At 38.4% G+C, this 27836-nt stretch overlaps 1 protein-coding gene across 2 annotated transcripts; it reads left to right on the top strand.

Moving 5' to 3' along the window:
• Positions 1-4263: 4263 nt before the first annotated feature.
• On the top strand, positions 4264-19391 carry MEPE (matrix extracellular phosphoglycoprotein). 2 transcript variants are annotated; one of them, XM_017667092.3, is made up of 4 exons: positions 4264-4322; positions 8579-8632; positions 9580-9672; positions 15640-19391. In XM_017667092.3, exons 1-4 carry the CDS (start codon positions 4269-4271, stop codon positions 17017-17019), a joined length of 1581 nt encoding a protein of 526 aa, XP_017522581.3. In that variant the 5' UTR covers positions 4264-4268; the 3' UTR covers positions 17020-19391. The 2 variants fall into 2 exon arrangements, with proteins under 2 accessions (XP_017522581.3, XP_017522583.3); XM_017667094.3 differs by lacking the exon at positions 4264-4322 and adding an exon at positions 4874-8489.
• The last annotated feature ends 8445 nt before the right edge of the window (positions 19392-27836 follow it).

The raw sequence follows: 27836 nt of genomic DNA, 5'->3' as shown, positions 1-27836 counted from the left end.
ACAGGAGGATATCATCTGAATACCAGATTATTATTTAATGATGGGAAGAATGAGTGGAATGGGTAGCTATTATGCATTTATCATTTAATTTAGAATTAGGTACTGGGCTAAAAAAAATAAGCCCCTTGCAGACATTTGTTAATTTAATATTTATGCTGACCTTATGAGACAGTGTAGTGCAGTGGTTTTCAAAAGTCACTTTGGAGTGAGATTGCCTAACTATAAATTCTGGCTTTTTATTTTTGCTAGATATGTGACCCTAAGCAACTCATTTAACTGCTTCATGTCTCATCATTAAAATCAGGGTAATAACAGTACCCATATCACAGAGTTGTTGTAAAGATTGAGTTAATGTACCACATTAGAATAATGCTTGGATCACAGTAATCACCCAAAGAAAGTTTAGCTTATTACTGTTGCCCATTTTCAGATGGAGAAATTGAGGTTCAATTTGAAGTTCAATTTAATTGTTTAAGCAACTGACAATAGCAAACAAGTGGTAGAATCAATATTTGAACTCAGAACTGTTTGACTCCAAAGCTATTAGAGTTAAATGCCTCCACTGTCAACAACAATGTTCAAATAATGTAAGATCCATGGTTGAATGGCTGTGAATCAACAGTGGCCCCAGCCCATTAGCTCAAATTCTAGTCCTGGCAAGTGTTTTTTTTTTTTTTTTGGTTTTTAAACATGTTTAATTCTGTGTGTGTGTGTCTTATGTAATTTAGACTTTGCCCAATCATCATCACACATTCCCACTGGCAAGTGTTTTAAAAACCAGCTCCAGACACTCAGAAGATGATTCTGCAGAATTTAGATAGAGCAAAAAAATAGGGATTCAACCCAAACTAGGAAAGACACCATCTCTCAGCTAAAGCTGTCCAAGGGCTGTTTTGTTTGCTTTATTTTGTTTTTTGTCTGTTTTGGAAGCTAGGAAAAACTGGGAGTTTACACTTAAATCTCATTATTATTTATAGTCTGCTAAAATTGTGTTTAACTATAGTCTGTATCACTTGGGATGAGTTAAATAACCCTTATGTTATCTTTTACTGATGTTTCACATATAGTTCTACTGTAAATTAGCCCTTCAGGTATTATAAAATTTTTAGACTGAATGGAACCTCCTCAACTATTGCAGTCATGAATTTGGGAGCCTAACTGGGCAAAACAGCAGAGCAAGCAGTTGCCCTGGAAAGGCTTAGTCCAGTGTGGGTGTGCTACGTGCTTCCTTGAGAAAGCCAATGTCCTCACTTGACCATTTTGTAACATTCAGATCCAAACCCAAACTCTCAATGTTTCCCACAAAGCCACTTCTGCAGTTCCCCCTACATCAATAAAAGTCAGCTTCATTCTTCCAGTTGCTCAAAGCAAACAAACTTGGTGTCATCCTTGGTTCTTGATTTTCTCTTGCAACTCACTTCTGGTACATCAGCAAATCCTATTAGCTTTACTGTCAAAACATATTCAGAACATGACCACTTCTCCCCATCCCTTCTGTCACACTCTGGTTCAAGTCCTTATTATGTTGTGCTCAGATTACCCTAAGAGCTGCCTAGCTGGTCTCTGCCGTTTCCTACTCCAGAGCACCTTCAGTTACTCCTCTGCCCCAAACCTCCACGGGCTTCCTTCTCACTCAGGATAAAGTTAAGAGCCTTGCGGTGACCTATAGGTCCCATATCATCTGCCGTAACTACCTTTCTGACCTTATTTCTTGCTGTTCCCCTGTTTAGTCCCTCCTCTGTAACTGACCTTGTCTCACTTTCTGGAATGAGCCAGCATACTCTTGTCTCTGGGATTCTCCTTTTCTTCTTCCTTCTGCCTAGAATGTTCTTCCCTAGTTGCATGTCTGCAGGTCTTTACTCAACAGTCACCTTCTCACTTTCCCAGGATGCCCTACCTGTGTTTCAGCCCAGTGTCCCACCCCTGGTGCTGGTTAGCCCCGTTCCCCACAATATTTTTCCTTCTTAGACTTAGTCTGTGTCACTGTCTAATGTGTCTTACTTATTTATCTTGTTTATTGCCTGTCTCCCCACCAGATCATAAGCTCCATGAGGACAGAGATTTTTTTCTGTCTGCTTTGTCTGCTGCCATTTCGCCAGTGCCTGTCACATAATAGGCACTCAGTACATTTTTGTTAAATGTGGCTATATTTAATTCAGACAAAACTGAAATTATAAAATTTCCACACAAAAAGATAGCTAAAATAACTTTCATTTATAAACTTGTTAGCTACTCAGAGTCCTAATTAATAGTTTTGAAATCAGTTCTAATGATTTGACAATATGATATACCAAACTGGGGTATTTATATTTTCTGTTTATCCCACTTTCTGGAACATTTGATAGCAGCTTTCCACCACAAAAACATTTTTAGATTAAAATTACTTTGCCCCCTATGGTTATCTGTGGGCACTGGTAACAAATTGTTTGTTAGTGTGAAGTGAACAATGCTGATTGGCCATTGGGAACTCTAACAAACTTTAAATTTCAGCAAAATGCCCAGAGACTGTTAATCCTGCAGAAGAAACCAGGTATTCTGAAGTTAAAAGCTACCAGGTAATTTGGCTTTGTTGATTTCTTGATAGCAAATAGCTTTATAATAGAGTTTATATTTTCAGGATACATGCCATCCAGGTAGGGAGATTGCTTTTGAAAACAAATGCATATTGAAAGTATTCTCTACTGACAACAACTGTGTAATATTTAGTGCTTTGTTTTTTAAAATAGAGAAGTCATCAGCTCTAGAAATTATCAGCTAAAGTTGAATGCTTCACAGCAACTTTCTTTTTGATTGAACTGTTAGCATTATCAAGAACAATGGCAACTCAAAGACTATAATTTTACTTTACACCTTTACTTACAAACCAGAATAAGGATAATATGATCATATTCATACTTTCAAAATTCATCTGTGCAGCTGTTTGTACTAATCAGCATTGAGTCATTTGATAAATGACTTGTATTATCCTGATCCTAATGCTTGGACAGCTAAATTATAGTTAGAATTAAAGCCTTTAAAATTGTAAAAATTTAGAAAATAGCCTAAAATTTTAGAATATATTTAGTAGTTCTGTTAATTTATCTAAATACAAGTTTTTACCTTGAAATAAAGATTGTAACAGTGTTTAATTATTTTTCTCCTTAAAAGTGCTTTTCCCTAAGTAATCTCAAAGAATGGCATATATTTTTTTTCTCATACTGGTTGCTATATGTCTTATAGTAAAATACTTAACATTCATCAAAACTAAAAGATGATCATATTGATTTTCATTTCAGTCTAATGGGTACTTGATTTTAATGAGCTCACTAGATCCTCTTAGTATATTTACCTAAGTGTGAACATGTACCTTTATCCATAGCTAAATGTTAATGTTTTAAATGTAATTTTGTTGAGCACAATAAAAAATATGATTTGTCTTTAAATTAACTACATGTAGATTTGTCTGTAATAAGATAAGAGAATAGAAACTTACTCTAGTTGGCATGGCAAGAACACTGGCTCCATGGCTACATTGCTCAGATATTAATCCTAATTCTGCCCCTTATTCTGGGACAAGTAATTTGACTTTCCATGTCTATTTCCTAATATATAAAATAGGAATAGTAATGCCACCTAACTCATAGGGTTGTTGTGAAGCTCAATTAATTGAATATGTGTAAAATTTTAGAAGAGTGCTTGGCTCATTTTAGTATTCAATAAACATTAGCTCTTCATACAACTATTACATAAATTGTTTCACTTTCAGCCCACAGATGGCTATTAGCTCAGATACATTGCTAATAAATACAAAGATATATATTAGGGCCCCAGCCCGGTAGTGGACAAGATTTCATCGCTCTCAGTGGAGTCTTCTCCCTGGCTGGCTCACTTAAAAAGCCTACTATGAGTTGCTATACTAACTTAATGTATTATTATGAGTTACATAAACAATTAAATTAAATGATCTCTAAAAACAGAAGGAAAAAATTCAGGCTGACAGTACAGCAAATAAATACATCTATAAAATCCATTTCTATCAACTGACTTCATTGTTTTAATAATTTTGGACAATTTTTATTTTCACATTGGAATAATTAGGCATATGAAAGCTCTTAAAGTAGCTGCAGTTGAATATACATTATACATAGTATCTTTTTTTAAACAAAAGGATGGCTAGGGGAAAGGATATCTGTATATATTTTTGTGTTTTATTCATTCCATGGCTGCAGTTCATAATTGGCAATTCCTTAGGGTAAAATCTTACTGTCTTTTTACAGGTATTCTCAAAGATGCAAATTGTCTGTTTGGGACTGCTCCTTTTCAGTCTGACCTGGGCAGCACCGGTAAGCATTTACAAACTCAGTTACGCATCGTATGATCTCTTGCTCTCTTTATCTAGTTTTCTTTTAAGCAATGTCTTTTTAAAGTAGTAATACTTACCTAGTTCTGTTACGATAAAGTAACAAGCAAAAAGAAAGCATCCAGCATCTGACACAATGTCTTTTCACCAAGGAGGCCTCAGTGAATGTGCTAAATTACAAGATGCCATCATGTTGCCTTTTAACAAAAACACCAAAAAGAGTATTTTTGAGAAAACCAATAGCCAGCCATGGTATTTCAAATCAGCTAATGCTAATGAGGAAATGCTCAGAGACCCAAGTTATAACCTGTCAAAAAAATTTATCCATATTTACTAAAAATGGAAAGACTTTGACTTGAATACTGTAAGGCTAACCAAGTAGATCTTGTAAATACATGGCAATACAAATGGACCAGAATTTTTCTGTAATCCTTGCAACACCCCTACACTGGTATCCTGCTGATGGTGTCATCTTCATCAGCAAGGCTAAAGACGGGAAGAAGTTCCCCTGAGCTTAACCCACACGGAGCTCCGGTTTCCTTCTGGAACTTTCTTCTCTCTGAGGCACCCAGATGAGTCGTCAGGCTCTGACTACACTGTCCTGTGAAATGCTGTGTTGCAGATATTTTCTGCAGCGCAGACACAGTGCTAATTAGACAGTGTCTGGAAAGCATCCTAACTTCTCAGAGTAACCTTTTCAGTTGGAGAACCATGGAAACAAGTGGTTGTTCTGTTGTGAGAAGTACTTAAATATAGGTCCTGGGTGAGTGGGTGACTTTCTGGGTAATGTGCTGACAAGCATGGCCCTTGCCCTCTGGTGAGGACAGTGGAAGTTGAGGAAGGCACGTCCCCTCTGGAGTACATCCTATTACAGTTCTGTGGGAGCCATGCTGCTTAAAATAGGCATCTGCCAGGCCCAGTCCACACGACTGTACTCCGTCAGGGCCATAGAGGCCCATGCTTAAGCATGACAGGGGTTGAGTGGGCCTTGCTGACGCCGCTCATCCCAGCAACTGAGGATGCATCTATTTTGAGCAACATGTTCCAAGGAACAGCTGGAATGGCAGTGTCCGATCGTTTTCCAGTAAGTGTGTTATGTCAGCATCAATCCAGTGACCACTGGTCAAGAGAGGACACCAGCTTTCCTCCCCAGAGGGAGACAATGCCATCTCCATTACAAGGCCATGCTGGAGCCTGGGACAACTGCTGAGTGGGTGTTGCGTGGGGAAGGGTGGGTGCATATTTCAGATGAAAGTCTGGGCAAGACATAGCAACAAGTTTGGATTATCAGTAGCTAAATATGATGTTTTCCCCCAGATATATAGATTCTGTTTGAGCTACCTAAATTATTTAATAATAGATTGGTGATGTCAGAAACTCTTATATATTGAGTTACTTACATATGTTCTGTAATTATAACCCGAATTCAAACTGTAGGGGAGGAAAGTTTTCCTCAGCCCTCTTCATGTCTCTAACTGGGTCTGAAAATTAACCTGATAAAGACCAATTAACAGGAAAAAAGCATGTAGATTTTATCAAATTTTACATGTACACAGAAACCCTCACCAGAGAATGAGGTCCCAGAGAAGTGACCAGAGCAGGAAGTGCTCACACATTTTAGACAAAGAAACAACACATTGATGAAGAATGGGTAAGACAAAGGGGTTTGGGCCTGGTAGGCCAACGTGGCCTAGGTAGTTTTGACCTTCCTTAACTAGGAAGATCAGGGTTAATTCACTAAGATTCCTTGGCAGATGTCTCTGGTGCCATCTCTAGACTGATAGGAGTATGTCTCCAATGAAAGAATTTATTTCCTGCCTTTTGGCAGAAAAGGGGAACTTTTTCTGCATTTATGACTTCTTAATTGCCTTCAGCTCAAAATAATTTTTATGTCAAAGAGGCATATTTGGGGCTGACATTCTTCCTTAGAAAAACAAAATTTTTACATGGAAAAAAAAAGATGACTATTGGGCCATATGATTCAATGAATATTCATCAATATGCAATTAAACTATAAAGACTTTGTTATCAGTCACCTTGTAAGTTCATGGTTCATTACTGTGAACTATATTAAGGTACTGTATACTTTCAATTATGTTTTTAATATATGCATGTATGTTCTGGAAGAAGCTGCTTCAAATAGTCTTTTCTTTCTTTTGCTTAATATCTACCCATCTCATTTTTATGTTTCCTCTTTCCTATAGCCCCATTTCCAGAATGATTTTCACTGCTTTGATATTTTTGAGAAATGACCCAGTGATCTACGTATTTATGTACAAGGTCATATAAGAACCAACATAATAAAGACAAGTTATAAAATATGCTTCAAGGTACTTAATATAAACTTCAGGAATATTTCATTTTACTATTAAATATATTTTTTCATATACCAGGTCATTTAAAAATGCATTATGTTAGCCCTGGGACTTTGAGACAGAGGATTAAGGTTAAAAGATCTCCTTTACTTCTATGACTACAAGCTGCTTACGTGTAGGCAGTTCTGTTTCTTTTACTGCCTATCTCACTGGGGTTATTATGGGAATCAGGTGAGATTATGTACATGAAAGCAGGTACAAACTGTAAAGTGCTATGTAAATACAAGGTGTTATTGACAGACTATTTTTATTTCTAGAATGGAATGGAATCTTAGGCAGATCTGCCTTGGAGCCCAGTCAATAGAGTACTTTTACTAAAGTTTTAAATTTATTTCTAAGATGATTTTATCAGTCAGGGTCCAGTTAGGAAAATGAAATCCATGATAGGGAGTTCATTAGAGGGATTGTATTCAGAGAATAGTTATAAAATATAGGATGAACAGAAAGGGCAAATCAAGGGTGGGGAGCAGTCCAAAGACTGAAGTGACTATCACCGCTTGGGCCAGAGGACCAAGGAAAAAGGTGGTGCTCCCAGTGCACTGGTTGGGGGAAGGGGCCCCACCAGAAGTAGGACCACCAAAGAGATGCATCTGTTTCTGGAGATGCATCCAGAGAGAACAGGCAAGAAAATACCTTGGCTTCTTCCTGCTTCTACCCTCCAGTCTCAGGCCAGGCCTCCCATCTGCCAAACCCAGACTGAAGCCAGAGGGCAAAGGAGCTCAAGAAAAGAAGTTTGTAGGGACCATCCATCCCAGAGAGAGCAGAGGTGCGGAAGCTGAAAGTGAGCAAGATAGATGCCCATCTCTTACAGTAAAGGAAACAGAACATTGAGGTTTATTCAGGAAGATAAGGCGGATAGGAACTTTTTGTTCAATCTTTCCCTTGAGGGTTTGTCTCTCTTACACAGTTGCTACTGCCTCAATGCCTGCTTCCCCTGCAGCATCCTCATTCAAACACAAACCAGTGCCACCCACTGTTCCTCCTCCCACATCTGAGATGACCTAGGAGTTTCAAAGATAAATGGGGAAATAAAAATACTGAGAAAAAAAAGAATGATTGTGTTTGTTCCCTCCATAGCAAGCCTGCTCCTAGATTCTCAGGTCCTCTTTGGCACACACTCCCGTGGTACCTAAATTTTAGCCCAGAAGACTGGCACCAAGCCACCGGGGGCTATTCCTCAGTTTCTGGCCTTTCTCTTTCTCAGTACCTACCTCGCACCACCCTCCCCACACCTTGCTTCAAGATATTTTGACACTTTTGTATCCGACCAAGAGAAAGTATTTATCCCAATCTGCAGACCACGCCATTTTCCTTTCCCTGAAAGAAGAACCTGTCAAGTGACTGTCAACAATAAAGCCCCGTTACTGAGAGCAGTCTTACCCCTTACATGCAGGGCTATGGTTTTATTCCTGCTGGACCATCAGCAACATCATATCTTAACTCGTGAGGCAAATACGAATTTATACTATCAAGGCATACATATAATCTGCATCACTGAACTCTGGTTCTGGTTCATGGATACTGAACAACTTTTTTTCCAGTGGATATCAGTGACATCGGAGCTTCCTCTCCTGGAGTGCCACCCCTCCCAGCTTGGCTGTTTGTTCTCCTCTGCTTGAATGTGGCTCTGTAATGGAGATGGCGCTGCCTCACTCCTAAGGAGGGAAGCCCGGGAGGGGGCCTGGCACCCTCTTTTGTAAAACTGAAACAAATCTATGTCATGTGTCTGTCTTCTTTTTTCCAAAATGATTTTCCACATTAAATAACACAACCCAGTAAGAGAAAAATAAATGAAACATTTACTGTTTGAAAAATGAACAACGGAATGAATGTTTGGTGAAGTTTATTTCTTGTTTCCTTTCAGGCTTCTCAACCACAGACTGAGAAAACTAAGCAAGACTGTGTGGAAGAACAGAAGGTAAACAGAATTATTTTTCTCAAATAAATCTGTTTCAACTCTGTAAAGAAAAAGGCAGTAAAAGGAAAAATTTAACTGTCAAAATAGTCTTGTATACTTAGAAATAAAAAATTACACAACATAATTTTGGCACTTAATTCTCATAATGGTTGATAGAAAAGGGAAATGCATTCTGAATGGAGATTTGTTTCTCTTTAGTATGATTGCTTCCTCCAGAGGGGTAAATGAGGAAAACTTCTGTGGTGTTATTAGCAAACTATTTTCCCACACATGTACGTAAAAACAAAGCAATAAACTGTGGAGAAAACACAGGGAAGGGAGTTAACAGGTCCTAGTGGGAACTTAGGATAATGTGGAGTGAGTTTCCTATCTGTATCCAGAAAGTTAAACAAGTACCCTCAGCTTTCATGTCACCAAATTGCAGCTTACTTCTGCCTAGCATGGTTTTCCTTCTGACAGTCTCAGAAAATTCTATTCAAAGAACTAACAATCTTCTGTTCTTTATCTCAGCTGAAAATTACAAAGGCAAAAACTGCAAACAATAGTCTGAAAGTTCATGCTGTGAGTTTTGCTAATTTGACATCAGACATGAATACTGTAAAACCTGCTTTTCTCCTAATTCTCCCACCCCCTTCCACCTGAATGTATTTCCAGATGCTCCCTTCACATTGAAATTTGGTAATAAAATTGATACACCCTGATAGAGAGTGGTTGAGAGTCATCCCTAGGGAACATGGATGTAGAGATAAACAGGTAAGAAAGGAATGAGTTGCTATCTTCAGGAGTGAGCTGATATACGCCCTCTTGCGTTTATAAGAAAACCACCATTTGTTAGAGGCAGCATTAGACCACCCAAGTTCAAAGGCATCTTGTACTATCAAAAAGAGAGCCAGAAACCTTCTTAGTAAGAGATAAACTCATCTTAATATAACATTGTGTTTTTGTAGATAACGTACAAAGGCCACCATGAGAGACAAGGGTATTATATGTATAAGTACATTCACACATCATCTGGGAGGAAAAATCAAACTGACATAAAGGTAAGTGGAACCCCGGAGTGGTCATCCTAATGATAAGCCCCAGTCTGGACAAAGCCTACCGTGTTCCAGAGCCTTCCTCACGCAGGTGGGCCCTCTGGTGCCCTGGCCCAAACCCTGCCCTGCTTCAAGAACTGGCCCTGCAAGTGTGGCACTGGCCAACTCCGGATGCCCATGCATTTTTCTCATTATTGTTTCTAGGTAGCATTTGGTTTTTTATAAGGAGGGTTTCTGAACATATTCTATTATTGCTACAAGAATTTCCTGGAGGGATGTAAAAGAAATGCCATCCCCTGAATTGTGAGGGATGTTGTCTGGCCAAAGAACAACTTACACAAGTCCAGCTTGGTGAGTCAATGAATTTTATTAAGTGGTGGCAGCACCCAGGCAGCTGGTCTACAAAGTTGCTGTTCTAAAATGGTATCTTTAAACAAAATGGCTTCACTTCGGCTAGGTTTCTGAGGATCACCTAGGCTACAATCATATACTCTAATGGTGAGGATTAGAAGGCTAACAGCAGAAATCATTTTGGCCTGAAGAGTGACATGTTTTAGTGCCCCTTAAAAATTCATTCCACTAAAAAAAAAAAAAAAATTCATTCCACTGATGATTCCATCTGTGTAAGGATGCTCAGAAGAGAAAGAATAAGGGCCTTGTCCCTGGAAAAGGACAATAACTCTTTTCACTCAGTCCCTTCTTGCAGATTCATGGGCCAAGGGGCTGGAAACTTAAAATGCCATCAGCAAAAGGGCTATTTACTTCTTCCAAATCTGGCTTCATTTCCCATGAAAGTAGTTGTTTCCCTTCAGAATGTTATTTGGTTCTGCTCAATATTCTTTAGATACCATCTCTGAGATTAATTCACTTGTTCACTGAATAAGTTAAAATTTATTTGTTGTAATGAATATGCGTTAGGCTTCTCCTATTGTGCAACATAGTGTGTAAGATAAAATGATTGAGAAAACAATTATTTGTCTTCTTAGAAGTAGAAAAGAAACAAAAAGCACTTATAAAAATCATTATAACCCAAGACAGAATGTGCAAAGCGCTATGTGAGTAGCACCTAAAAAGTTGTGTTTTAGAGGCTTACAATAGAAAAAGGTTACTTCCTAGTCTGGTGTTCAGAAAAAGCAACATAATGGAAATAACTGATCCAGGCCTTGGAACATTAGTAGAATTTGAGCAAACAAGTGAGTAAGAGAGGCCCACTTCTATTCTCTATGAAAAGAATAGCATGAACCAAGGCATGGAGATAGAAAAGCAGAGCACAGGAAATCAGACCAGCTGACTGATGCATGGACCATCACAGAAAAGCAACATCACCAGAAATCATTTAAGATAAGCACATGCAAAAATGATTGACTATCACATACCACAGTTTAAAAGTTGTTTCATGTTTTCATTTATAAAAGAGCTCCACTCAGTTTTTAATGAAACACATAGGTCATTACTGTACATGCTATTGTTTTTAAAGCAGTAGAAGCACAAACTTCAGAATAGGATGAGGAAAAAAAATAAGAAGGTATTACTATAATCTACTGATTTTCTAAGGTATCTATTTAACTCAAAAGGATATATTAGTAATGAGCAAGATGAATTTGATTGCAAGGGAAAATATAAATATCCATATAAAACTTTCCAAGAATGAATGACACAAAATAAGTAAAACGTTTAAAATACTTTTATTCAGAAATAATTTACTATAAAGTTTGTTTCTATTATATTTTTTCCTCATTGCAAAGTCTTACTTATCTTCAAAATGTTTCTGCCAATATAAAAGATGAGTGAATAATGATGTCATAACTCCCCAAAATAAATAATTTCAAATTATATCTTAAAAAGACTGCAAGTTGGAAATTTTGTGTACTGGATCTTAGCCAGTTTCCTAAGAGTAGCCATAAGCTATTTTTATCTTGAGATTCAAGTGTGAGATGATTCAAAAATTTCTCCACTGCTTTGAACAGTTAATAAGATACATGTAAAAGCAAGCAGTCCCCCAAGTAGAACAGTACTCTTGTTTGGGGACAGAGAGAGTGAGAGCAATTACATCCATACTGGATAACACAGCAGCAGGGTCCACAAGCTTACAACACCCGCAGCCGGAGGATCACATTCAGGTAGTACGTGGACAGAGGGCTCCGGAACTAGGCCACTGCCACTGCCATGTGAAAGAAGTACCGAGACTGGGAGAACATGCGTGTCTCCCATAATCAAATGGCTGTCATTCACAGTATGTAGGGAGGTACTACACTGCCATCTGGTAAAGAGCTATATACACGTCTGTGTGAAATGACGGTTGCCATCGTTTATACCCCATAGACACTATGTCAGATGTTTCATATGTACTGTATCATTAATGGAATCATTGAATTCTCCCAACAATACTGAAAAGTAGGTATAATTTTTCTTATTTTAGAGCTAAGAAAGCTGAGCATCAGAAAAGTAAAATAAGGCTCCCAAGAGCAACACAGCTCATAAACAACAGAGCTGGGCAATTGCTTCCAATACCCGTACTCTTTCCAGAGCACACCTACTTTCAGTGAACACTTGCCTGAGGGTTCAGGGGGGACCCTTTGGCACGTGCTGTCTACTATTCCACTAAATGTGATTCCCAGGAGTTTGGCTTCTCCAAATGCAGGCTATCTCCTTTGCTATCTTCCCTACACACTTGTCACGTAAGTCCAAGCTTCCAGATGAATAAATGTTTTTTTTCCATCTGGGAGCTCTCATATATTATGTATTTAATTAATACATCCAAGAAGATGTCCACATGCTCAACAAAAGCCAGCAGATTAAAGTGGTGTCCAGATATACAGAAAAAATAAAGCTGTATTAGTAAAAACAGGACTCTGATGAGGGCAAGGCATGCCTGGTCAAGGCTAATAAGGCCATCAGAGTCTGGTGTGATTTGGGACCCCACCAGCTCAAGGAGATCCATAGACAGGTGATTGGTCTGAACACAGTAACATAGTAAGAGAAATGCAAGTGTCAACTTAGAGAAGAGAAAGCATCATCCAGTGAGTCTGGAGTAAATATTTACTTTTCCAAATATTGGAAGAGTTGCACATTCAAGAGAAATAACCTTAACAATTGTTGCAGCAGGAAAGAAAGGATACTAGTTGCTTGTTGTGGGTTTAAAAAAAAAATCTTGAAAAAATTAGAATATCCGTAAATAAAAAGACCTAACATGAAAAGTAACAGCTCATAAAGTGTTCAAGGAGGGAAGAGCTGGTCGTAGCCATGGATACTGGGAAAGACCTGTATTGGGTGAACAAGATGGGCTGTGATACCCAACTCTACCTCTAACTGGATATTGCTTTTTGAGCTCAGGTTCTATATCCTCTCAACATCAATATGTCTAATATTACAGTGATTATCTTTTTCTCTTATCTTCATTTTTGCATGTCAACATTCCAGTCCATTTTAGTTATTAACCCTTCTTCTATTTGGGCACCAATAGAAGGTGTTTTTTCTTTGGCATAATCCAAATCCAAGTGATTACATCTCATTCCTGGACACTGTAGCATCCTACTAACTCCTAATTTCTTATTAAAGAAATTTTACCGTAAGTCCTTCTAAACTCTTGACTTTTATTCTGTTAATCTCTTGCTAATAAACCTTCACTATTTCTTTATCCCATGCAAAATAAACTGAACTCTTTACCCTAGTGTCCCAAGTTGTACAGATCTCTGGCACTCCGCATGTTTGTGAGAGCAGTTAGATATGAGGTCTCTGCTCCCTAGCCCCATCCTCCATAACTCTGCCATACTCTTGCCTCTGCCCTTCAGTAAGTCCTTGGATATTGCTTAGAACATGTAGCACTCAGCCCAATTTCTTACATATCCCAGTCCCTCAATAAATACTTATTTTTATTTTTGTATTAATCACTCATTCAAAGGCCTATGTAATGATGTCATAAATTTTAGCTCACCCTACAATTTTGAGGTGGAAAGAAAGCGTGATGTTTATTCTATAATTGTTCTGTTACTCAAGAGCTTCCACCCATGGGTTAATGCAGTGTGGAGGGAGCATACAGAAATTAAATTCAACCTGTTTAAACTTAAGGTTATCTAATCATCAAAATTGTTCTTTGAGTAAATCTTTCAGTCTCTTTTGGATAAAAGCACTCAGGCCCTCACTCCCCCTCCTTCTCCCTCTAAGATGGCATGCAGGCATATGAGGGAGTACTGTCCACTGCATACCATACCCCAAATGTACAAACATGGCTTACACCAGAGTGGAGAGGAAGACATGGGATCCTTGTACTTGGATGGGGCAGTGCAGATTGACCACTTGTGTGCTACTTATCCTGCTGCTATCCTAAGATAAAGTCTCTCACTACCATAGCTTAGGATCCAAACAGCACAGTTGTGGCTGGGGTCCAGTGGGGATTCAGCCTCCCTTGATTCTCATCAACAATTCAGCCTCATCTCTGAGTATGAGTCACACTTGTCCCTAGTGTATATGCTCCACCTACATTCCTCCTTTTAGTCATCTCACTTCTTACACTGTGACACTCTGGAAAGCTCTTGACCAGACTCTCAGACACTTTCAGATCTGGGCAATGTCACAGAGGAACAGCAGTGCAGCACGGGCAAAGCCAACGTCAGCCCATCTTGCTAAGGCCCACACTGTTCTGTGGAGTGGCTGCAACCTGACTGCAGTTCTGGTTGTCAGGTGCAGCCTGTTACGTGGCCTCTCACCCACCATCTGCCGCAGAGGGACAACCGTGCACAACACTCCCCTCACTTCCCCACTCCATCCTTCTACCCTGTTATCTCCCAGGGACTTGGCTTGTCTGCACCTCTATCGCACACTTATAATCTAGAATAGTAGCTCTCAAAGTGTGGTCTACAGCATCATCATCAGCTGGGAGCGTGTTATAAATGCAAATTCCAGAGCTCTACGCAGACCTCCGAGTCAGAAACCCTCACCACTGGGTCCAGCACTCTGTGTTAGCAAGCCTTCAAACTACTCCCAATATGTGCTACATTTGAGAACTATTGATCTAGACAATCAGACTTGGTCTATTATATGACAAAGGGGAAGAAAAGGAAATTAATTACACGTTTTTTCAGACAGTGGCTGGAAAACTGCTGCAAAATCCTTGGAAGTCAGAAGCTGAGTATTACCTAGATTCCTCTATATGTATGTTTCTGTAAAAATAAGAAAAAAAGAAGAAATAAAAAGGAAAATAAAATCTTCCTCTAGGTAGATGAGTACCTCTGAAGACCAGGACAAAAGCAGAGAGAGAGAAAGGGAATAACTATTTTTAAAAACATGTACTCCATTTCATGGACAATGACTCACTAGTTACAAAATGAAGGCCACCCTCTTTCTTTCTTCTAAAAATGCCACTATTATCAATTTGCATTTAAACATCTTGTTTGGTGTAGACTCACAGAAATTTTAACAGTGAACTTTGCATTTTTAATCCAAATATTTCTCTTTGTCTCAGTGCCAATCAATGTTAAACTAGTCACTGAGATTTTAACCATGGTTTCAATGTCTTTGATTATATGAATTATATCTCTATGTTTAAAGAAGACCATATTTTTAAATCACGTGGTCCTTAAATTCAGAACCTCCTTCAAAATCAGACCCTAACTGACATTTCCTAATTTATTTCTCATTCTATTATTTAGGATCTCTCTACTTTAACTACATAGTTTCATTCATATCATCTTTCAAATGTTTCTTGTTTCCAAACATTTGAATATGCCACTCACTTCTAAAATATTCTCACCACTTCCCTTCCATGTATCTGAATCCTACCCATCCTTCAAGCCTTGTTCATTCTTCTGTCTCCATGAATGCTGCTTTGGCTACTATGGAATTATGTCTACTAACAAAATTCTGTTAATAGACTCTTTTTTATTTTATTTTATTTTATTTTTATATTGCCTAGGAATTATTAGATTGTTTACATTTAACATAAAATAATAATCTATGTTGAAAATTACACTTCAGCAGGAAGAAAAAAACAAAGACAATATTGCTTCTCACCATTCTGGCAAGAAACGAAATCAAAAGCCAGCACCTAAAGAAAATATGGTCCAGAAAAGAGGAAAAAACTTGTCTCTTCTTGAAGCCAATGACAATAGCCTAAGTAGTAAATCCAAAAATCCTTTAGAAAAAAGACAGACAATGAATGAAGACTATAGTATCAGTAACAAACAAAATACCCACAGTGACCTGAAGGTGTCCACTTATCATGAATCCACTGAGGACAGAGATGATGCCATCAGCCAGCTACATGGCCAAGAAGAATATGGTGCCACTGTCATCAGAAATATGCGACATATGATGGAGCCATGGAATGTGCTTGAACTCTCCGGGAAGGAAAACAGAGAGAACAAACTCAGGAATGTCCTGAACACAATTCCAGCAGGTGCCCCCTCAAAAGATAAGAAGAATCATCAAAGAGATCTCCAAGCCCACAATATTCCAGTAAAAAACAAAAGCACCCACCATATCGCATTCAACGCTGTCTATTCAAAACGGCTTCCAAAAGTCAAAAAAATCCCCAGTGCTTGGGAAGGCAGTGGTTACCCAGACCTTCAAAAGAGGGGGGACAATGACATTGTTCCTTTCAGTGGAGACGGCCAACCTTTTAAGGACATATTGGATAAAGGAGAAGCTATTGGTCCTGACACAGAAGGTGCAGACATTCAAGTAGAGTTTTCCAGTCCAAGTGAAGCTGAGACTGTGAATCCTGATGCAAGAGGACCAGGTTATAATGAGATCCCAGAGGAAGAGGAAAATGGCAGAGATACAATTGGAACCAGGGATGAAACAGCAAAAGAGGCAGATGGAGCTGATGTCAGCCTAGTGGGAGGCAGCAATGACATCACAGGAAGCACTGATTTTAAGGAACTCCCTGGAAAGGAAGGAAACAGAGTGGATGCCAGCAGCCAAAATGCTCACCAAGGGAAAGTAGAGTTTCATTATCCTCCTGTACCTTCAAAAGAGAAGAGAAAAGAAGGCAGTAGTGAGGTAGCTGAGAGCGCTGATCATAATGAAATTCCAAAACATGGCAAAGGTAGTAGTAGAAAAGGTACAGAGCATTCTGTAGTGAGTGAAAAGCAAAGGCTGCCTCATAAGGGCAAAAGTCAGGGCCGGCTCATTCCTTCTCATGGTCTCAATAATGAAATTAGAAATGAAATAGGTCCCCATGATTATACACCCCACAGACAAAATAATTCTACACGGAATAAGGGCATGCCACAAAGAAAACGCTTCTGGGGTTACAGAAAACCCCATTATAGGAGGAGGTTTAGCGCCCCTAAAAAGCATGACAGTAGTGAATCATCTGACAGTGGCAGTTCGAGTGAGAGTGATGGCGACTAGTCCACTAGAAAATCCCAGCAGGACACAGGTTTGAACGCCTGGACACCGGTGACGTGATGGTGAAGGCAAGCCACGGAGAGGAGGCAGCAGATGGAAGGGCGGAGCAGCAACTGAGCAAGCCAAGACCTGGCCTCTTGGCGAGAATTGTTGCTATTTTTATGGGTATAGTATGAAATTCTATTCAGTTATGACGCATTTTTTATGGAAAAAATTCATTAAGGACTTATGGAAGAGATAATATTTGAATAGCTGTCATTTAAAATAGTTTGTGAATGTCACAAAAGTCTTCCTTTATTGTTTGCTCTGTAGACATGAAAATAAACAGGATCTCTCCTATGATAATCTGTCATTAAATCCATCTGTAAGAAAGTCCGTTGTCTGTGGTACTGCATTTCAGAGGCAAAAAGGTCAGTCCTGCCTCTGGCAAGGGCAGCGCTCTGGAATGAGTGAGGGAATAAAGCCCGAAAGCATTCCCCATCCCGCCCCGGTTAAGCCAGCCTTTCCTTTTTTCCTCTGACTTCCCTCTGCTCTAATGAAGATACCCTACTTCACATCTTCCTATGCTCCTTCCTATGTTGCACATTTATAACTTTTTATAAGGCATTTTTTGTTTCCTGAAATGAATCTCCATGTTATTTTTCTTAATTCTACCCCCTTTCAGAGAAAGGGGGAGTGGGATGGAGGGCGGGGAGCCGGGAGAATTTGAGAAGGGGAGGCACAACTGCAAAGCCAAGACAAAAACTTACTTGGTAGGTCCTATTCATTGACTGATCCCAAATCATTTCCAGCCCATTTCTTCTTCCTGTCCTTTAGTATACTTGCTTTTCCAGCTAACAGCCTAGTGAAACTCTTCTGGAAATTAGACCTAAGCTTCCTGGCAAGGAGTGGAGTTCTGGAAGGTTTTTGCTCATTCTGATAAGGAGAGTTTATAGCTGTCATTTAAACTAATACCACCCCTTCTCCTTTCGTACCCTAGTCTTTGCTTGACATTAGCATGATGCTTGGAGTACAGGCACCATTTTATGATTGTGAAGGAAAGGTGTAAGGTAATAGAAAATACATATATTGGTCTCTTCCCCCAGCTCCTGGCACAGAACTCCTAAAACCCTTGCAATTTCCTAAGTGATAAGAGCATGAGGAGCATCTTTGGTTCAAATATTTGGTCTCTGACCTCAATTCCTGACAGAGTTCCTAAATCCCTTGGAATTTCTTGGGTGATTGCAGTCTCTTTTGTTCTAATGAGGTGACTCTCGGTGGGCTTCTGGGTAGGGACTGGTCACCAGAAAGGCTAGATTAGAAGCTTCAATTTTTCAGCATTACCTCCCATTCCCCAGAGTGGGGAGAGGGGCTGGAAATGGAGTTAACAGTTGATTGTGCCTATGTGATGAAGCCTCCTTAAAAATCCCAGAATGTGGAGTTCGAAGGGCTTACAGGTTGGCAAACACCATCCAGATGTTCATTGGTATCCTTTACCCTTTCACAATAAACTGGTGAACGGTAAGTAAAATGCTCTCCTGAGTTCTGTTCACAACTTTAGCAAATTAATCAAACCAAAGGAGGGAGTCATGGCAACCTCTGATTTACAGCCAATGCATCAGAAGCACAGATGACATCCTGGACTTCAACTGGCATCTGAATTGGGGGCAGGGGGCAGTCTTGTGGGACTGAGTCCTTTACCTGTTATCTCTGAGTAGATAGTGTCAGAGCTGAGCTAAATTGTGGGACACCATCTGGTGTTGCAGAGGTGGTTGGTGTGGGAAAAAACCCACACGTCTGGTGTCAGAAGCATCATAAGTCTGACAGCAGGGTGAGCAAGGACAGAGGGGTATGTGTTCTAACACAGAAAGGACACAACAATCATAGAGATGCCACTAAACCAGCTCCCTCAACCTTCTGCCTCCAGGGTACTTGTAGTGTGAGCAAAATAATTCTCTATTTGTTAAGCAACTGTTCTTTTTTGGTTTTTGATAGCTGAATTTAATTTCTAACTGATATACTTCTCAGTTCCTGACATTCCTCTAAAGGAGAAGGGCCAAGAGAAGAAAGAGAGTGAAGATAAAGAAAGGTACACATTATTTCTCTTGCTCTTTAGAGGAAGTTCCAAACAGCAGAAATCATGACTGGCACATAGACTACTGAGTTGAATAGTCTACATAACACAAAGGAATACAAGTCAATGTCAATACAACATTATAGTGCCTTCAAAAAATCTAGACCCCCATAGTGGGTGGATAGAAGGTGATTTTTTAATAAATAAAAGTTGTAATAAAAGCTATAGGATATATCAGATTCTCCACATACAATAAATAATAATGGATAACATGCCATTCTTGTTAAAATTCCTTTAATCTGCATAGCTACCTTATTATATAGGTAACCATTTTACAGATGAGGAAACTGAGGCAAAGAACTGTTAGTAAGTGTTCCAACTAGTAAGCTGGGTTGTATCCAGGCAGTCAGTCCCTAGACTCTTTGCTCTTAAGCACTGTATAAACCACATATATAGATATACATAATGCATAATATAAATTCCATACATGAATGTATATGGAGACACATACACATGGAGAGAGTATGTATATATTCATGCACATATATAAATATGTGTGTGTGTATATACATATATAGCAAGAGAGAAAGAGAACATGAAATAAATGCTAAGTGGAACTTGAAAACAAGGAATATCTTTTTCTCTCATTTATTCTCCATCTTCTAGGTAAAAAGAAATCAGTATCAGTGGAAAGACTTAACATGTCATCTAATAAATTAGCTACCATCAGAATTCCAGAATAAACCATTTCTAGTACTTTGCTTTTTTTTTAAAAGGCAATTTTGGCACACACACACACACACACACACACACACACACACACACACACACACACACAACTGGAAGAAATTACTGAAGAAAAACTACAAGAATTTAAATTGCAGATAAACATACTGAAATCAACCTGCTACTTATATCCCAGATTGTTTCAGACTTACATGTGAATAGTCTGATCACATGAAAAACCCTTGACATTAAAAGAAAAAAAGGAACTGATAGAGAAAACAAAATTTTTTGGCGTAGAGACCTTCCAAAGTTCATCTGTCCTAGTCTGTCATCTAGTGGAGAAACTATGTTACGGTTCCCGGATCAGATTTTTTTCCTGTCTCCAAGTTTTGAGTGTTCACATGCGTATTTATTCAAAACACTGACAATGTGCAGATTTTCTTCATCCATTTACAGAAAACTCAGAATCTTTCAACATCCACCATGCATTGCTATGAGATCCAGACATTGAGGAGCGAGTTCAAAACGGAAGAACCGAAGATATGAAGGCACAACCTGCAGTCAGGAGAGTAGGTCTGTGTCTTACACAAACCCAGGTTTCAACAATCAAGCTGCACCAGCTTCATATATACATAATATATATAAACACAAATTTCCAAAATAGGGCAGAAAATTTCAGTCTCACAAAACTGCCTTGTATGGGCATAGTCTGCCACCTTGTGCCCGAAAAGGACTCTCCGAGCTCTGGCACTTACTTCCGCATGCTAACTCCCTCCCACCTCACCTGACTAGATTTCTCTGCAAAATCAAAATCTACCTTGATTTTGCAGCCATAATATATCAACTCCAGCCAGTCCCAGCAAGATATCTGACTGTTTGGCATAACATTCAGCTCAGTTGAAACACATTTACTTAATGACCACCTTTATTTACTTACTTCTGCAAAATTCCACGAGGATCAAAAGAAGAGATGTTCTTGGTCCTTACCAAGACTACAATTCAATTAAGGGGAAAAGCATACAAGAAATACAAGGCAGCCTGCAGTAAGTTCAATAAGAGAAATAAAAATGCAGACATTGTAGGGGTTCTGAGGGAAAGAGATGGACTCCACCTGAGGGTAAGAGCGAAGACACAGCAAAGTCCTTTTGCCTGAAGGCGCTGCACATGCAGACGGGCTGCAGATGATAGGCCCCACCAGGCAAATGAGGCTTGACAGTCAGTGGCCTTAAGTGATACTACATGTACCATTAGAGCTTAAGAAAGATCACTCAAACCAGGGAAGTGGCGGTGGGTGAGACGGGGTAGGGGTAGTTGGAAGGCAGAAGACTAGCAGAAAGGACACCCAAAGGGCTCTTGCTATCATCTAGAAGAAACCTCACAATTCCTCCTCACTCAGTCTTTAGGACCTGCTCAAGAAGGCATTAGTTTCAAAGATCCTATGGTGCTTTCAGATGTCCACATTTCAAAAACAATTTCTAATAAGGCAAACTCTACTAGTCATGATACTGATATCTAGAATCACAGGCTTTAAAATCTAGTATTAGATGGCCCCAAGGAAGAGGAAAAGAAGCAGACAGGTGTGGATGAAAGCCATGGAAAGGGGAATAGGATGCAGAAGGGGGAGGGGGGTGGGATAAGGGCTGAGAAAAAACTCAATGACAAAGTCTAGAAAGAAAGGAGAACAAAACTCCAATACAATCTCAAGGATAGAAACCCAGAGGAGAAAAAAGCAAAAATGATAAGTGAATTTACACAGTATCTGTGAGAAAATCTACATGAACATATATGGTTTAGGCTGTAGAAGATCTGCAAGTGGACAGTTTTACTAAATAAACAATAATTTATAAATTCACAGTGATACCTCATAAGATGCTCCCTATTTAGAAATATGGTTATTGCTGTATTTGAATTTTAAGTAGATTGTAACAATTGTTAGGTTAATACGTTTGTAATAGAATTTAAACCATTTATTTAAAACAGTAAAAGAAGCCTCTGGAAAATCTTACAGAGAAAAAGAAAAGATAAAAAATTTAAAGAAAGTAGCTAACGAAAATAAGAATATAACACCAGATAAACATTCAGTATGTAAGATAAGAACAAAAACAATTTTATGATTATAAGTTAGAACATTTCTATATGGAAACATATATATACTAGAAAATCTTAAAATCTGAATATATCATTAACCATGAAAGAAATTGGAAAATGTTATAAAAGAAATAGCGCTCAAAAAATCCTCAGGGCCAAATGGTTTACTAGTGTGTTCTTTAATTCTTTCAACAAATAGATAATTGACATGATACATGGACTTTGTCTGTTTTGGAATTAGTGGAAAAGATGGAAAGCTTCATAAAAAGCACTTCATTTTATGAAGCTAAGATGACCTTGATATCAAACCCTTAAGAAAATAGAACAAAATAAAGAAACCATAAGATAAATATCACTTATGTACATAGATTGGAAAAATCCAAGCAAACTTAATTGCAAAAGTGATTTTAAAGGTTCATTTTATATGACCAAAAAAAGCTTATCTCAAAAGTATGGAAACAGTTTAATAGTATGAAATCTAGTCACATCATCGACTTCCATCAAAACCAAACAAAAAAGGCAATGCCATTCATTCAACAAACATCTGAGTTGAGCTGGGCTCACTGAGTTCAGTTGACTTTCTGCTACATGCCAGATACTGTCATAGATGCTGAGGATGCCCTTGTGGAGCTTATGTTCTAGTAGAAGAAAGGCAGGCAGTAAATGAATAAAAAGATCGTGTATGTTAGATGGTAATAAATGTTGCAGAAAAAATAGAGCAAAGAAGGATGATGGGAATTGCCATTGTCAATAGGATGATCAGGGAAAGCTTCACTGAGGTGACATTTGAGCAGAATCTTAAGGAAGATGAGAGAGCTAGCTAAGTGGATATGAAGGACAGAAGTGTTTTTGGCAGAATTAACAGCAAGTATCAAGGTCTTGGGGCAGCATCCTGCCTGCTGCACCCAGGACAGCAGGGAAGCCCATGCAGTTAGGGTGGACAGGACAACGGAGAGTGGTGGAAGACTGACTCCAGGCAATGGCAAAAAAGAAAGAGCTTGCAGACTAGGAGTGAGTTGGAAATCCAGCTGAAGGTTGTGAGCAAAATGTGGATGGCCCAACTTATCTGAAAAGGATAACTCTGGCTATTGTGGCAGAGAACAGACTGTTGTCTGGTAAAAGTGTGAGCAGGGTAAGGTCTGGAGGCTGTTACAATAATCTGGATGATGGAGATGGTGATAAGTGGACAGATTGTGTATGTGATGAAGCAAGCACAAGCTGACAGGACTTACTGATGATTTGGATATGAGGGTTTAAAAGAATAAAAAGGGGCACAAATGACTTTAAATTTTGGATTGGGAAACTGGAAGGATGTAAAACGTCATTCTCAAGTATTCAACATCTGATTGTCAAAATATGAGTCAACATGGAATACCAGGAAATGGTATACTCCTAGCATGATAAAGAATGTAATCTTAAAAACAGCTGATATTATGAATAATGGTGAAATACCAGTGGCATTCAGATTTAATTTTTTAGTAAACAAGGGTTTATAATGGAGAAAAACTGGGAAAACACCAAGTATCCTTCAATAGTAGATTGAACAAATTGTGGTAGTTACATAATGAAATTTTTTAATGATTTAAAAATAGTAATGTGGCAAAATGACACATTAAGTTAACAGAACAGGATGCCAAACAGAATATAAAGTGTGATACCAGTTTTTTTCAAATGTCCATGAATACATATTTAGAAAAGGGACTGGCAGAAAAAAATGTGATACATCTGTGTTTGTTTCTTTACATTTTTCTATATTCTTTGCAAATTTGTATACTGAATTTTTCTTTTCTTTTATGATAAAACTATATATATTATTTTGAAAAAGAAATACATGCAGACTGATTCAGTGCTTTTAGTAAGAGGCAGACAAATAAGAGTAAACTAAAATAATGAGGCCTCCTCATTTACTCAAAACTATGCAATCCCTATTAAGACCATTTGTTGGAGAATCAGAGTCGACCCTCGTTTCCACTGAGTACCGGGAGACTTGGGGGCGTTTGAGGGCAGCTTTCATACCACTTTCTCCATCTTTATTGATCCTTCTAATCTCTGATCCCCTTCTTATAAACATGGCTCACCAAAGGGGCTTCCCTAAAAGGGGCTCATTCCTTTCAGCAATCTGGGTCTCTGCATGAGGGAACTCCAGCACTGAACAAGTCACAAAGGCCAACTGTATAGGTGAACACTACAACTCACGGATTATTGCTCACAGATTCTACTAATCCAGATCCTATAAACAGGGGACAGTCTCCCTAAACCCAAGCCTTTGGTAAACAGCAAACACACCTCACATAAGCCCATTTGATTTTCTGCCTTTCACACTTTGAACTTTTGCTCCTCTAGAGTAAAAATTTCCAGAGGGACTATTATTCAGATAAAACAGCCCTTGTTTTTTATTACAGAGTTCAAAAGTAATGGGATATGGGAATTATAAAAAAGGATCGCCTGATTGTATATTTAAAAAAATCACTTCCTATAGGGAGCTATCATTTCCAAATTTAATCATGAATGTGATTTTTGTTTTCTTGTCACATCTTCTGTTCTGTTGTTTATGGAGATGGGTTGCAGTCATAATCTGTTAGAATGACCAATTTGTACGTGACCTCATGGCTTGCCACAGGTCTACAGCCACCAGATTTTTTTCACATGGTCGTGAACTGAGAAAGCCATGCCTGCAAGCTGGGAACAAGCTGTTTTGCAAGAGCCTGTCTAAAGGTCCATGTTTGAAGGGTGTATTTTAAGTTCACCTCAAATCATATTTTCCTTATCTGTTTACAGATAATCCACAAGGACATGTTCTCTCTTCGGTGTTCTCTCTTCAGAAATTCATGGACATTTGAAAGCATTCCCAGAGTGGCAGGTGGGTACAGAGGAAGATCTGACTGGCTGTAGACCTAAAGGAGGACTGGGAAACTGATTTGAGGGTCACTAGGAAGATGCCCATGATTTCAAACTTTGCTTTGTACTAAAATCACTTGAAGAACCTGTTAAAAATGAAAATGCCTGGGCCCCATTCCTGTTCTTCTATCACAAACATTACCCTACTTATTCACTAATGCAGTGTTTCTGAGATCAGGTTCAGATCAAAGTCATCAGTATCACCTCTTTGCCAAAAATACAGCTGCTTTCCTCACACAATATATCTGTAGCTAGCAGCATATAGCGACCTTCCTCATTGTTTTTACATGGTTGCGTAGAATTTCATTGCTTGGATTTACTGTTGTTTTTAGCCAGCCTACTGATGAATATTTAAGTAGTTTTCAGTTAATCATTATTAAACCCAGTGTTACAATAAACATCTTTGATTGTGTATCTTTGAGAATAGCAGTTGGGAAAATTCTAGCAGTGCCAAGCCTACTTTAAGTATCAGAGATACAAAGATGCAACATCAAGTTGCATATGCCTGAATCCAGGTTCTTAAGAATAAGCGGGCAAATATTGCACTTCACATAAATTTGCTTCTGTGACACTTCATTGCACACAATATGCTCCCAGGGCAGCTAATTCCAAACACTGATGGTGGTCTAGGTCCAGAGTAGAGTCATCTAAAGACTTTTAAAATAAAGCAGAACCTATGGAGTCCTATCTTCAGAGCTTAGGAAAACTTCCAGGTGATACTAATGCACAGTCAGGTTTGAGAATCACTGCCATAGAAACCTATGTTTTAGTGACTCTAAGGTTGAACACCAGGAAATGGTCACTAGGTGGCAACCTCACTCACTTTATTTTTTTTTAGCCCTGAAAATAAAATTAAGCAGAGCAGAGTCTTTTTTTATTCTCATTCACGATTAAATTTGGAAATAATAGTTCCCTATAGGAAGTGATTTTTTAAAAGATACAATTAGGTAGCCCTCTTTTATAATTCCCATATCCCATTACTTCTGAACATTGTAATCAAAAACAAGGGCTCTTTTATCTGAATAATAGTCCCCCTGAAAATTTTTAATCCAGCTTTTGTTTGCACACATCTCCCCTATAAAACCCTGAATTTCCTGTTTCCTAAGATACTAGCTGGAATTTATCTTAACCAAAACTATCTCTTTTCTTTCTTACTAATGTCTGGATCTCATTAAAGCCAAAACCCAGGTGTACTCAGTTTTGTGAGACTAAACCCCATGATATTAACACTTTGCCATTCTTCTTCTAACTTGGCCTATAAAAAGGCATAGATTCTTGGAAGGAACCTCAGTGTTCGTCTAGTTCAGTGTTCGCCTAAAGCAGGGTCACTTTCTTTTATTCCTAATAGCTGGTCATTTTACCACTGCTTAAATGCTTATGATAACAGGGAACTCACTACCTTACACTGTTGGTTCTAGGCAGAATGAGTCATTCTTTTGCCACATGACATCTTTCCTGGTCACTACCCTTCTTCTCACCAAATTAAACATATTTCAATGACATTCCATGTGACTTGTCACCATGCTTGTCACCTTCAATTAATTAGGCACAATGTCCACAGATCATCCACAGTATGACAGCTACCTCCCTTATTCTGGCCACTTATTTGGTTAGTATAGTCTAGGATTATTAGATTTCTTGGCATTTTTAAAATGCCTGTGCCTGTGCTTGGCCCAAAATAGAAACTGAATTAATATAGGATTCTTTTGCTTCTTATTTAATTTCTAATTAGGTAAGCACCACCCCCTTTCTGTTTTTTGTTTGCTTGTTGCTTGCTCCAAAGGAACCAATGTTGGAACAGCTATGCTCTGTATGCCATGTAATTTATTTTCTGAACCAAAATGCATAATGTAAAATCTTACATATTATCTTATCAAGGTTTTTTGAATCTTGATTTATGATTCTATAAACTATCACTCCCACTTCCTGAGATGCAAATACACTGTTACCTTTTAGGCATTCATCTCAGCTATTTGTAAGAATTTTAAACAGGGCAGAGGCTAGGACAGCATGCCCTGCTGCATGCTGATATTGGCTCCCCTTAGCTCTTTAGCATTTCCTAAGTCTACAAGACCAGTAATACTATTAAAATTAGAATAGTGAAGTCAGAACAGTGAAAAAACTATATAAAAAAACTGTGATAATGTGGACCTAAAAAAATAATATCTCTTCTCACCACTATCTTACTACATCATACCATAAGTTCTTACAAATGCAATAAGGCAAAAATTAAAAATGGGATACATATTGGAAGGAAGACATAAAACTGCTTTTGTTCACAAATGATAGTGTCTATATAGAAAACCTAAAAGAATCAACAAAAAACCTCTTGGAACTAAAAAGTGATGATAGCAAGTTTGCAGGATACAAATTAATATACAGATATCAATTACTTTCCTGTATACCAATGAAAAACAGCTAGAATTTAAAATTAAAAGCACAATACCATTTATATTAGTAAACCCCCAAATTAAGTACTTAGGTACAAATATAACAAAATATGTACAAATTCTATATGAGGAAACTACAAAACTCTGATGAATGAAATCAAAGAACTAAATAAATGGAAAGATAGCACACATTCATGGATAGGAAGACTCAACTTTGTCAGGATGTCAGTTTTTCCCAACTTGATCTACAAACTATGCAGTTCCAATCAAAATCCCAGCAAGTTACTTTGTGGCTATCAACAAACTGATTCTAAAGTTTATATGGAGAGGCAAAAGGCCCAGAATAGTGAACATAATATTAAAGGAGAAGAATCAAGACAGTGTGGTATTAGAGAAAGAACAGACAAGTAGATCAATGAAATAGAACAGAAAGCCCGGAAATAGAACCATATAGTCAACTGATCTTTGACAAAGGAACAAAGATAATAGAATAGAGCAAAGATGGTCTCTTCAACAAATGGTCTGGAACAATTGGACACACATGCAAAAAAAATGAATCTACACACAGACCTTACACACCCTTCACAAAACATTAACTCAAAATGGATCATAGGCCTAAATGTAAAATACAAAACTCTAAAACTCCTAGAAGATAACAAAGAAGG

Source organism: Manis javanica, chromosome 5 (assembly GCF_040802235.1).
Source record: "Manis javanica isolate MJ-LG chromosome 5, MJ_LKY, whole genome shotgun sequence".
NCBI classification, from domain to species: Eukaryota; Metazoa; Chordata; class Mammalia; order Pholidota; family Manidae; genus Manis; species Manis javanica.
The sequence above is the reverse complement of the archived record's forward strand: the minus strand, read 5'-3'. Positions and strand labels throughout refer to the sequence as shown.